This window comes from Lytechinus pictus, chromosome 3, assembly GCF_037042905.1.
Source record: "Lytechinus pictus isolate F3 Inbred chromosome 3, Lp3.0, whole genome shotgun sequence".
Lineage (NCBI taxonomy): Eukaryota > Metazoa > Echinodermata > Echinoidea > Temnopleuroida > Toxopneustidae > Lytechinus > Lytechinus pictus.
Genome location: NC_087247.1, coordinates 55,134,153 through 55,147,802, shown reverse-complemented (window position 1 = coordinate 55,147,802; position 13,650 = coordinate 55,134,153). Strand labels below are relative to the sequence as shown.

At 35.3% G+C, this 13,650-nt stretch overlaps 1 protein-coding gene across 1 annotated transcript in view; it reads right to left on the bottom strand.

The window, feature by feature from the left end:
* Positions 1-13,650, bottom strand: part of LOC129256967 (DDB1- and CUL4-associated factor 1-like) — a 49,874-nt gene that overhangs the window by 13,281 nt on the left and 22,943 nt on the right. The window contains exons 11-20 of the mRNA XM_054895197.2: positions 12,232-12,441; positions 11,558-11,727; positions 6,287-6,406; positions 5,673-5,775; positions 5,032-5,154; positions 3,726-3,879; positions 3,189-3,266; positions 2,689-2,832; positions 2,057-2,160; positions 898-1,086 (exon numbers count right to left, since the gene is read on the bottom strand). Of these exons, the coding sequence (XP_054751172.2) occupies positions 898-1,086; positions 2,057-2,160; positions 2,689-2,832; positions 3,189-3,266; positions 3,726-3,879; positions 5,032-5,154; positions 5,673-5,775; positions 6,287-6,406; positions 11,558-11,727; positions 12,232-12,441 (1,395 nt within the window). The remainder of the gene's footprint in view (positions 1-897; positions 1,087-2,056; positions 2,161-2,688; positions 2,833-3,188; positions 3,267-3,725; positions 3,880-5,031; positions 5,155-5,672; positions 5,776-6,286; positions 6,407-11,557; positions 11,728-12,231; positions 12,442-13,650) is intronic.

Sequence of the window (13,650 nt, the reverse complement as noted above, 5' to 3'; positions counted from 1 at the left end):
TTGGGAAACACACAGCTAATACACACATAATTTCGTTTACAGTGACATTCATGTACATTTCTTATACAAAATGATGAAACCATTCCTTTTTTCTAAATCAATATAATTTTACAGGAAATACAGAGCTGCCAAGTTGTATTTTGCATTTTCAGTATTCTTATCCCCCAAAATCAGTATTTTGACCAAAAAAAAATCAGTATTTTGACCGTGTGAGATAAATCTTTTGTATTTTTCCCAAAAAAAGTGTATTTCATAATAAAATGCTTGGCGCACTCGCCCATCACGGCGCTCAAGCTGCATGCAAGCTAAAATGTGCACTGCTCTTGCAGATGAAAAAAAAAAAAACATTGAAACTTGTGTATATCTCACCCTGGTTTTTACAAAATGATTGAAAAAAAAAAACAAGTTACCTGAAATTACATTGATCTAATAACCGTATTTGTGTACGTTTTATGAAATAGAGACATATAGAGATGATTTTTCTCAATAAATTTCGATTTTGTAAAAAACGTACTAAATACGGAAAAATCGTACTACTTGGCAGCTCTGGAAATATATGGAGAGTTTTGTCATGTTAATGGTATGTAAGATCAACAAGATTTTTTATTGGGAGTTTCAAGTAAAAAAATATAAAAATAAAAAATAAATACATATTTGCCATCCATAATGGTCTCAAATGAGGGCAAAAATCCCCCCCCCAAAAAAAAAAAATCAAATAATATGTAAACTTCTTTATTCTCCTTACTCATGATAAACAGTATTAAAACAAAGATATTGACACAAAGTTGTCAAAAGTGAAAACTAAATTTCCCTTTCCAAATTATGCAGGATTAGGCACGCCAGAATCAGTCATAGATCTGTAACCACACAAAACAGTCATTCTAATTTCATACTTACCCTTGAACTTGCAGGCGAAGCCCTAGAGTCTGGTCCAAAGGCTATCCTAGGAGGAGGTAAGGATGTGGTGTTGAGAGAAACCCCTGAGGTTGAAGGCTGGTTGAGTGGATCAACTTGGCTTGATGATACTGCTGCTGAGCCTACTGAAGATGAACTGTGTGCAAGGTGTGTGGTTCTTGATATCCGAGACTGTAACATAACAACACAAGTTATTTCTTCATTCTCTTCATTATTAACCCTAACTAGGCCGGGCTTTTTTAGCTGTTCTGTGGCCGGGGGGGGGGGGGGGGGGGGGGGGTGGGGGGGGGGGGTTGATTCAACCCCCCCCCCCCCCCCCCCCGAGATCTCGACCGCCGATCGCGCCGCAAAAATTTGCATGCTGGTAGTGTGCGATGTAATCTACAAGGCTGTACGGTAAAATTTTCCAAAATAATGAGATTTTATTTTATATGAATTAATTATGCTAATTTATGCATAAATCATACTTTTTGCTCTAATTCACTAAATAAAGCTCCTAGAATGCTAATTTTAGGTAAAAATATTCTTTGTAGCATTCTTAACAATGGCAATTGAAAAAATTTCGGTTTGGAAATCAATTTCTAATGTATTTTATTGTTTTATGAATTTCTTATGTATTTCATTGTTTTTCAACCTTTTGTTTTTCTTTGTTTTTTTCACCAAGTTTATTGCACACCCTTTTTGAAGCATAATTATGCTAAAATCAATTGCTTTCAGCTATTTAAAGTAAAAATAATCATATCTTTATGAATAAGATGAGAAAACTAAATTTGCATCGACTTTGTACACAAAATCACGTTTTGGAACAATTTTTGGCCTGACATGCACTTACAAAATGTTGCGTAATTTCGGAACCGCATACCCGGGCGTCGTAAATTTGATCTCAAAAGATGCGCGAGACTTAGAAGTATAAACTCTGCGAGTGGCGCGGTCAAAAATCATCAAACCACGAATTCTACCCCTTTTCCATTTGCTCTCTAATATTCCTTTCAGTAGGATGTTTACTTCTTATGTCACTATGTGATATTATCACATGATCCAGAGCAGATAAAGTGAATGAACTAGGGAAACAGCATACTTATAATAGGACAAGATAAACAACATTGTTGCTGTGGTATGACTTGCTAAACAATAAACTTACCGTGGTAGGAGTTAATTGTAGTGATGGCATAGAAGAGGATGAAGTATGATTAGCTAAACGAAGACCAGCTTCCCGCTCCAGAACTTTGGCTGTCTCTCCCAAACCTGACATACAAAATGGAAAAGGGTTTAGTAATTTTTCAATAACTCAGTATTTTTTTTTTTTTTGCATACTCAGCAAACAGGCACTGGCCCAAACATGCCCATAATAAACTGAAAATCTCATGAAACCAGAAGAACAGTTCATGATATTTCTCTCTAAAATATAACAAGAGGTGAAAATTTATCCTCCCCCTCCCCACCCATCACCCACCTCTACCAAAAGAAAATTAGCCCAACAAAGACCAGCTCTTAACTCAAGGTCCTCAGGCTTTCTCTCCCAAACCTGACAGAGAAGCGAACATGGCAACAAGGAGAGAGAGAGAGAGAGAGAGAGATACTAAGATAAGACAGATGAAATATAGAGGACATGGAAAATTCTTCCAACAGAGATACTAAGATAAGACAGATGAAATATAGAGGACATAGAAAATTCTTCCAACAGTCTACAATTGATATTCAAAGCCACTCTTTCCTAAACTAAACTTATCAAAAAATCTCCTAGATGACCCAAGCTATTCTAAAAGAGCTTACCTTGCCCTCTGAGATGATTATGAATAAGCTGTAGTAATTCCTTATTGTCATATCTGATCCTTGTTTGCGCTACAATGTTAGCCTTGTGGATCTTGGAGAGGGTAGCATCGGCTCCAAGTGACATTGCTTTCCCAGTCACTCTTTCTGTAAGGGTAAACATTAAGCTGCAGTTCATTCAATTACAAAACAAAAGGTTTGATCATATCATATTCACTTTTGAAGTTTTCATTTTCAAGTTGCTCAAAATGGGGTTAAAAGAGTAAAACCATCTGACAAGAATGAAGGAAAGAAGATTAAATGTTTAGGCTTGATGGGGAAGTTTAAAAAAATAGTAAAAAAGAGTTTAAAAAAATTGAAAGAAAAACATTCAGATATGATGACCTACTCAATTTTGATACTTCAGTAGTTCTAACCAAGATGAAAAAAAATTAATAAAATGGTATTTGCTCTGAAGCCTCTACTGTCACACTGTCCATCTGAGATGAGTTTAGTTCACTTACCAATCAACTCTGAAGCATATTTGCAGAATTTCAGATGTTCCGTTCTTTTATCTTGTAGTACAGGTTCTCTCATAAGAGCTGATGTGAAATGAATATCAACAGCATGATTCATAAATATGAAATATCTAATGACTTAATAATTTTCAACAAAAATTATGATTTAAATGAAATACACCTTTATCATTCATAAATTCTCTGGTAAAATTTGCAGTAAATCATAGTGTTAAAACACTTTTAGTTCTCTTATTTCTATCCTTAAAACCATCATATATGAAATATATTTGTAACTTAAAATTGGGCCCTGACTTAATTATACAAGCAATTAAAACACCCAAATCTGAAGACAGATGCTCTTAGCTAATCAAAAGCAATGTTTAAAGTATACTTGTCTTGAATAACAATTTTTTTAACAGGCTCTTGATCCATATTCCATGACCTCTTCACAGAGAAAATGAAAAACACAATGAAAATTTTTACAGTATTTCCTGACAACTTTCTGAATTGTGAATTAATTTTGACAAAAGCACAAATATTTACTTTGCAATCCACTCCTTGAGAAGATAGATAGCTTGCTGATGATCTGCCTCACAACCTCTGACCTTGCAAGACCACATAGAGCCTTGCAGGACATAGCTCTAATACTGTCTGCTTCAGTGATTGGGGTTTTCACTGTCAGGAGGTTCAGTAGAGTCTGGAGGATAGATAGATGGATGGATAAAAGATGGATTTATTAATGAATAAAAGAATGGGTGGATGAATGGTAGGATGGACTAATAGATAGAAAGATAGAAAGGGTAAAATAGAATGAAGCAGGCAGAGATAGAAAAAGGGAGATAGAGAAAGATGACGAGGGGGAGAGAAAGGGGAGGGGATATGAAATATTGTGTGATAAAAACTCAAGATTCAGACATGATGAGAAACAAGTGGAACGCCTCTGGCAATCTCGCCTGTAGTACGCAATTCAATATAGCTACAGTGACGACTTGGAAAACAGCTACGATGCAAAATTATTCACAAAAAACTCCATTTATATGATAATGAAATACTATGTTCATTGACGCTAAATGATGTTCGACCTTGATCATGTTACCTGAAACTCGTGCAAAATGATCAGTGATACTTGATTACTGCTGTGCCCTAGTTTCATGTAATAGATCCATTTACTTTTAAAGTTATAACATTTCAAAAATTTAACCTCAAGTGGTTAAGATTTCAATGTTGATAAGTTCATTTACCCTACATGACCTTTGACCTGAAAATAGTGCAAGACCATCAGTGATACTTGATTACCCTAATGTCCAAATTTCATGAACTAGATCAATAAACTTTCAAAGTTATGACATTTAAAAAAAATACCCCCAACATGGTCAAATTTTTATGATCCTAAATTTACCTCGGCAATATGACCTGAAACTAATGCAAGATGATCAGTGATACTTGATTAACCTTGTGTCCAATTTTCATGAACTAGGTCCATATACTGTTTAAATAATGATGAAATTTAAAAAACTTTGCTTTGGTTAAGATATCAATATTGGCGGCAGCGTCAGAAAAGCTCTGCTATGCAAGCGAGACAAAAATATTGGCCTACTTCTGCTACTAAACATACATTTTCCAAAAAGAGATAAGTACACAGACAAAGATGTGTACCTCCATCTAGACCAACCAAAAATTGATTCATATTGGGAAAATTTCAGTATGAAATTATTTGGTTTTGAGGAAGGTCTTTGAATGACAAAGGGATTTAGCGTTATGGATATGTGGTAGTAATTTATTCCATTGGATTGGATAAATATAGTTCTACTAAGTCGGTAATTCTTTTGGCCTGTCTTTCAAATCTTACCTTTATACCATTGTTAGTACGTACTGTCTCCCACATCTTCTCAATCATATCCGTTGAACTCCTGATTGATGTACGGTTCTTCTTGCTACTGTTGCTCATAAAACGACCCATACTGCCTCCAAGCTATATCAAAGAAAGTGACAACAATACGATTATTTTTTATTGTCTGGGATAAAAAGATCACAAAGGAACAAGTAAGATTGTAATACTGACAACTGCTACAGATCAAATCAGTCCTGTGAAGAGGACTGATATCTTTTTAACCCCTCTTTTTATTGAGCCCTTAATACAGGTGAGAAATTCCTGCTGCATGCTGATTATGTTAGTTTCTTATGATTTAGAGTATATCCTGTAATTTAACACAGACTGGCATTCATTCACATTTTGGTATCCCCTACATCACAAAAGCTATCCCTCCTGGGTGTGTTTCATGAAAGCTGTCAGAAAGTTTATCCATCAGAGTATTATGTATAGCAATTGCTTCTCAGCAAATCAAAATCAAGTAAAGTTATCTGACAAAAATATTGATGAAACACTCTCCTGATATGTCCATGCACTCCTACAATTTATAAGTACAACTTTTGAACAGCAAGCAAACAATTATTTATTTTCATAAATGAAGTGAGATGTAAGAAACTTACTCTAGTTGATGGTCCACAAACACAGTTACTAATGACCTGCAATGCTGCTTTCTGTACATCAGGATCAGAGAGTACCTCTCCTTCAGCAACTCCATTCACAATACTGAAAAGACAGTCATTAGTGGTTACTTTAATAATGTTGTATTCAAATCTTTGAATTAAAGGATAAAGGAAACTCAAACTCTCCTGATGTATATAGGTCTGCAAGTGTTTCATAAAATTAAGCATGAAGCTAAACTCATGCATTAGTAAGTGTAACACATTCTTTTATTGAAGATTACACAGTAGTGTGCATCACAAGAGTCTAGTCTGGACAACATGGAGATGCACTATATCCTGAATGCAAATGAGAAATCAAGTGCAACTTTAAGTCATACTTTGAAATTCCCTCCACATTTCCACATTTACAATTTACGATCTTTCACTTCATCATTGTACAGTATGGAAGTATGACAGCAGGATAATATCAGCTAAGGATAAAAATGTAGAAGTACAGGCCCTCATCCAAAAGCAAAACTACACTATTGATTTGGATTTGGCAACAACAAAAATCTGTCTTTACAATGAACTAAACTGTCTGCTGATAAAATGTTGTTTTTCTAAGCAATACTCACTTCATTGCAACAATTTCTGAGTTGTCTGGAAGTAGAACTTGTTCACAAAGTTGAAGCTGCCCTCTATTGGTTACTGTGACAACTGCTAACACATCTAAGGCTGCCTTCACCACCTCACTCCTGTAATAAAATCAAAGCAGAAAGGGTGAAAAAAAAGTTGAAAAAGACACCCAAATGTTCTATCATGTTTTTGCATAATCACACATTTGTACTTCCCTCATTATGACTCACTATCTATCATCAATCCCTTATACTTGAGATGCAAGTACAGAAAACAATATACTTTGTGGTTTATGAAATTGTCTAACCATGTACAAAGTATGAATCAAGTAGTAGTAATACATTTGTAAGGGGCTGAAGGTGCTCCTGCATTGACTTGGCTACACTATGCTAAAAATGTTGGTGTTTACAGTTTCACTGAGGCGGTGGAAATCTCCTAACCCCTAATGTCCCCCTCCCCAACTAGACTTATATTACAAGTGATTACATAAGCAGGAATGAGCTGTATCTTCCAATGAAAAAAACAACAACAATAAAACATGTGATAACAATCTGACAATGCACTTGCTTCATGGTCATTTGCTCATCATATGAAGATATGAAGTCAGGTAAATTCACCACTTAAGGACGTTCCACAGTTAAAATGAAGTCCATGTCATTTTCACCAAATTTTGCAGAGTTACTTTGGTATCTATGCATTATGAAAATGCAAAAAATAATATAGGTTCATGTGCTTATTTTTTTTCTACGGGTCTTCAAAGTCGCCATATTTGAATGATATGCAATCTTGCGCAATCAAGAGAATTATGCCTCTCTTAGACCTCACAAATTTTCAAATGAGTTTAAATCATCTTTACTGAGTGGATACCGCATCAAACTTCATCAAATTTTCAAGATATATTACAAAGTGTATACCAAAGTAAGAGAAAGTCTTTTAAGTGGTAAAACTATATCTATTTGGAGTCAGCAGCGCCCTCATTTGGCAAGAATGGTGCAAAAACTCGGAAAAAGCAAATCTTCAAAGACGTGAATATATACTCAAAAATTTAAAAAGTATTTTGTAATCTGCACTTATTTCAAAATCCATGTCATTTTCATCAAATTCATCCAAATTGTAGAGGAATGCATATCGAAGGTGTAGGGAAGTTAAAAATATCGGGTCCATGTGCTCGTTTTTTAAAGGGGAATCCAGCCTTAGCCATAAAATGTTGTGTTGGGAAGGAGAAAAATTAATTAAACAGAATGGTGAAAGTTTGAAAGAAATCGGACAAGCAATAAAAAAGTTATAGCTGCTTTAAAATTGAGATCACTAATACTATACATGTAGATTTCAAATTGGCAACTCTGTAAGTAAATAATGACAAGGGGCAAGGACAACTTTCCCATAGGCCATGTACTTTATTATCAGGGATTTGTGGTTTTCTCCTAAGTACCCATTCCCCTGGGGAAGTAATCTAAATATAACCCAGGTAGTACATTGTTTTTATGTCCTCATGAAAGAAAAATATAATTTGAAATAAAACTTTTGGGAAAAATGACATTTTAGCCAAAATATGTATTGGAGTATATGGAAGAGTAGTCCTTGCCTTACATCACTATGACATCCCATATGCGGCCAATTTGAAGTCTCCATGGGTATAGTGATTACCAATATTTACAACTTTAAAGAAATCATAACTTTCTTGTTATTTCTTCAATATTGTTCAAACTTTCACCTATCAACTTGTCTGATTTTTCTTTTCCTTGTAAAAACAAGTTTTCATTTGGGTTGGATTCCCCTTTAACTATGAGTGTCCGAAGTGATGCGAGTTGGCATGAAAATCGCCAAAAATGCGCCCAAAACGTGCAAAAGTCTAATTATGCCGTCTAAAATGCGAATGGTTCCGTAGTTTTGCCCCCAAACATTCAAAATCCATGTCATTTTCATCATACTCTCTAGATTTGTAGAGGAATATATTCTAAAGGCATTAAAATATTAAAAAATATGGGGTCCATGTGCTCGTTTTTAAACTGTCAGTGTCCAAAGTGTTGCGAGTTGGCTTGAAAATATTGAAATCCACCTAAAATGCACCGAAAACGTGCAAAAGTCTAATAATACCGTCTAAAATGCGAATGGTTCCGTAGTTTTGCTCCCTAACATTCAAAATCCATGTCATTTTCATCATACTCTTTAGATTTGTAGAGGAATATATTTTGAAGGCATTAAAATATTTAAAATATGGGGTCCATGTGCTCGTTTTTAAACTATTGGTGTCTAAAGTGTTGCAAGTTGGCTTGAAAATCGCCTAAAATGCGCAGAAAACATGCAAAAGTCTAATTATACCGTCTAAAATGTGAATGGTTCCGTAGTTTTGCCCCCGAACATTCAAAATCCATGTCATTTTCATCGTACTCTCTAAATTTGTAGAAGAATATATTTTGAAGACATTAAAATATTAAAAATATAGGGTCCATGTGCTCGTTTTTAAACTATTGGTGTCCCAAGTGTTGCAAGTTGGCTTGAAAATCGCCTAAAAAGCGCCGAAAGCATGCAAAAGTCTCTTTATACCCTCTAAAATGCAAATGGTTCCATATTTCGCTCCCAAACATTCAAAATCCATGTCATTTTCATCATACTCTCTAGATTTGTAGAGGAATATATGCTAAAGGCATTAAAATATTAAAAATATGGGGTCCATGTGCTCGTTTTTAAACTGTCAGTGTCTAAAGTGTTGCAAGTTGGCTTGAAAATCGCCTAAAATGCGCCAAAAATATGCAAAAGTCTAATAATATGTCTAAAATACGAATGGTTCCTTAGTTCTGCTCCCAAACATTCAAAATCCATGTCAATTTCATCCTACTCCCTAGATTTGTAGAGAAATATATTCTTAAGGCATTAAAATATTAAAAACATGGGGTCCATGCGCTCATTTTTAAACTATCAGTGTCTAAACGGTTGCGAGTTGGCTTGAAACGGCCCAAAATGCGCCAAAAACACGCACAAGTCTTATAATACCGTCCGAAATGTATAAAATAAGAATGGTTCCGTAGTTTTGCTCCCAAACATTCAAAATCCATGTCATTTTCATCATACCCTCTAGATTTGTGGAGGAATATATTCTGAATAAGTTAAGATATTTAAACTATGGGGTCCATGTGCTCATTTTCAAATTATCAGTGTCCAAAATATTGCGGGTTGGCTTGAAACAGCCAAAAATGCGCCGAAAACAAGCAAATGTCTGTTAATACCGTATAAAATGCGAATGGTTCCGTAGTCTTGCTCCCAAACATTGAAAATCCATGTCATTTTCATCATACTTTGCACATAGATACTTTAGCACCTGAATATTCCAAATATACAAAAATTTACATGGGTCCATGTGCTTGATTTTTTGCTATAGAGCTTCAAAGTTAACCCAAAATGAATGATGTTCTTAAGAATTGCGCATCCAAAAGACTTTGGCATTTTTAGACCTCACGAGATCACAACAATAATGAGTTTAAAGCTCTATAACTCAGTCAAAATCCATGAAGATTTCATCAAATTTTGCAATATGATTAATAATTGTATCCGCAAGATGGATAATTTATTTATTTTGCTTTCAATTGCTTGCTCATTGAAGTCTAACAACACTCTCAGTTCTTAAAAATTGCGGGAAAGATACTCAACCTAAAAAAATTCAAATTTCAATAACAAACTTGAGAAGTAAAGAAATGCTGCACTTTAGTCAAAACCCATGTCTTTTTTACCAAACTTTGCCAAGTTGTAGAGGAAGGTATACCTTAGAGGGGCAAACATTAAAAAATATGGGTTCATGTGCTTGTTTTCAAACTATCAGCACTCTTATTAGAGCAATTTGCTTCTTAAAACACCCGAAAACGCGCCAAAAGCTTTGTATCTATATATGTATGGAAAAATTCCGAACCACTTTTCCATTTATTCATCATACTTTGCAGCACTACAGAGAAACTATTTTGAAATTGTAGAGGAATAAATAAAATGGTGCATGGAATAATTCAAGTTTATTAGCTTCATGAAATAACACATCAGATCTGCAGTTAGTGCAGATAAGGAGAACAAGTGGAATGCCTCTGGCCGTCTCACCTGCATCACGCGATTCAATATAGCAGCAGTGCTGATTTTGAAAACTACTATAACTCGCACAAGATGTTCAGTGATACTTGGTTACTCTTATTTCCACGTTTTATGAACTAGACCAATACACTTATAGAGATATGATGGCAATTCAACAAATACCCCCAACGTGGCCAAAGTTCTTTGACCTTACATGACCTTTGACCTTGATCATGTGACCTGAAACTCGCACAGGATGTTCAGTGATACTTGATTACTATTATGTCCAAGTTTTATGTACTAGACCAACACACTTTCAAATTTATGGCTGTAATTCAACAAATACCCCAATTTGGCCAAAGTTCATTGACCCTAAATGACCTTTGACCTTGATCATGTGACCTGAAACTTGCACAGGATGTTCAGTAATACTTGATTACTATTATGTCCAAGTTTCATGAATCAGATCCATAAACATTCAAAGTTATGATGGTAATTCAACAGATACCCCCAATTCGGCCAAAGTTCATTTACCCTAAATGACCTTTGACCTTGGTCATGTGATGTGAAACTCAAGCAGGATGTTCAGTGATACTTGATTAACCTTATGTATAAGTTTCATGAACTAGGTCCATATATTTTCTAAGTTATGATGACATTTCAAAAACTTAACCTTAGGTTAAGATTTTGATATTGATTCCCCCAACATGGTCTAAGTTCATTGACCCTAAATGACCTTTGACCTTGGTCATGTGACATGAAACTCAGGCAGGATGTTCAGTAATACTTGATTAACCTTATGGCCAAGTTTCATGAACTAGGTCCATATACTTTCTAAGTTATGCTGTCATTTCAAAAACTTAACCTCAGGTTAAGATTTGGTGTTGACGCCGCCGCCGTCGGAAAAGCGGCGCCTATAGTCTCACTCTGCTATGCAGGTGAGACAAAAATCAGCTCACACAACCTACAGCTGATTAATCACCAGTTCATCCATTGTGACGTCAGCGCGCAGAGTGTAAAATATGCGCAGATCGTGATGCGCACAAACATAACTGTGGAACGTCCTTAAATGAAACATTAATTAAAGCAAATAGAATTTGCACATAATGTTAAGAGTTTGGTCTCAGATTGACATCAGGAATATGACAGGGTATAGATTGTAGGAAATGTAAAATTCTTCCGTTTTAATAGAACTAATAGGAATAATTCAAACATACCTTGCACTATAATTCTTCCATACGCTGGCCAGGGCTATGATTTGGAGAAGGGGTTGGATCCCTTGGAGCTTGATAAGGGTTCCTACTGGAGACCAATGGAGCCTTAGTGGAGCCTGCTCCAACATTGTCTCCATGTTCTCTTGAGTAGTATCAGAGGTCACTGGGATGTTCTGGATAAACAGTTCATATTTCATACTTAGATTTCATCATCTGAGGTGCACCAAAATATCAATACTGGTTGATATCACATAAATTGATTTTAAGGAGATTTGAAGCTGTCTGAGAAATGTTATTCACCCATACATCAAATTGGTATGAAAATGAAAATCTTTGTAACCTTTTAGATTCATCTATGCATTCCCCTTCAACTCATTTCTTCATTCATTAATCATTACATGCATTCATTAATCATTACATGCATTCATGTTCTTATTCATTCAGGTTATAAATTATTTATTAATATAAAAGTCATCCTGCAGAATTTCTATAGATTCAATATATTCAATGCGCAATAAGCTGGGTAGGAATTAAAACCAATAATATTAACAATTTGAGAGTTTGGGCTGAAGAATTTAGCTCCTCAGGAGTATGGGTATAAAATCAGGAAGAGTTATCCACTCTCTTAGCTATTGACTTGTTTAATATAACTTTTCTCTGCTTTCCATTCATCTCACCTTATATTGAGGTATAGGTTCAGGAGGAGTCTGTCCCTGGTTTCTGGCATATGATCTCTTGATACTGTCCACTTTGATGGCTAGATGAGTCTCAAAGTATCTTTTGAGTGCTATGGTAGTGTGTTTGATGGTTTGACGACTAGAAAACACATCATCATCATTCTGATCAGCATTTTGAGCTTCAGGGTCCAAGATGCTAAGAGTACTCATCTAAAAAAGACACACATAAAGATAAATTTTAATTCTATGCATGTTTTTGTTTGTATTGCTAGTTTAAACTCCTCTTATCCTAATGTAATTTCAATGAAAATTATTATAATCTACTCAGATGAGTTAAAGTGGCAGAAAAGTGAGAAGTCACATGGAAAGCAGGCTTTGTTTGGTTCAATTTCAAAAAAGGAATAAACTATGCTGACATGATTTATTGCCTTAACCCTAAATAGACTGGGCTATTTTGATGCCTAAGAAGACTGGGGGGGGGGGGGGCTGATTGAGCCCCCCCCCTATGATCTCGGCCGTCGACCGCGCGATCGCGATGAAAATTGGCACGTGCATTACCCATGGCATAATCTCTAAGACTGTAGGATCAAATTTTCCGAAAAATGTCATAATTCATTAATTATGCTAATTTATGCGTAAAATCAAAGATTTGCTCTAATTAACTAAATAAGGCCTCTAAACTGCTAATTTTTTATTCACAGACTCTTTGAAGGATTCTGATCAAATGTACTTTAAAAAAATTCAATATCACTATTCTTTTCTTATGTATTTTATTGTTTTTAGAATTTCTTATGTATTTCTCTGTTTTTCAACTTTTTGTTTTCTATTGTTTTTTCAATGGAAATCGTCAGCTACTTTGTTTTGACCATAAACAAGATGAAATTAATTGAGTTTGATTAGTAAAATTGAAAATAATGATACATTTATGAATTTTGGCTAAAAACACAATTTGCATTGGATTTGTACACAAATTCACGTTTTTGAGCAATTTCGGGTTGACATGCACTTACAAAATGTTGCGTAATTTCGGAACCACGTACCCGGACGTCGCAAATTTGGTCTCAAAAGTTGCGCAAGACTTGAAAGAAAAAAGTCATGGAACGGCGCAGCGCCAGCTTTTTGCGTTACAGATTTATCGCGAAAAATGTCGAGGGGGGGCTGAATCAGCCCCCCCAGTCTTTTTAGGGTTAAGCATGGATAATTTTGTGCTATGATAAGTCAATAAAACAGCTGATCATATGGGAAAACCAATTACAACTCCAAGACAATGCCCAAAGAGGCGTTACGCAATCGGCATTGATGTGTCTGCAACTATCTGGGAGAAGAATCGCATAGACTTACCAACCAGGTATGCAAACCATAAGTAAACTACCTTTTCACTTTGAACATATAAATTGATACAGGATGTTTGGTTGGGTT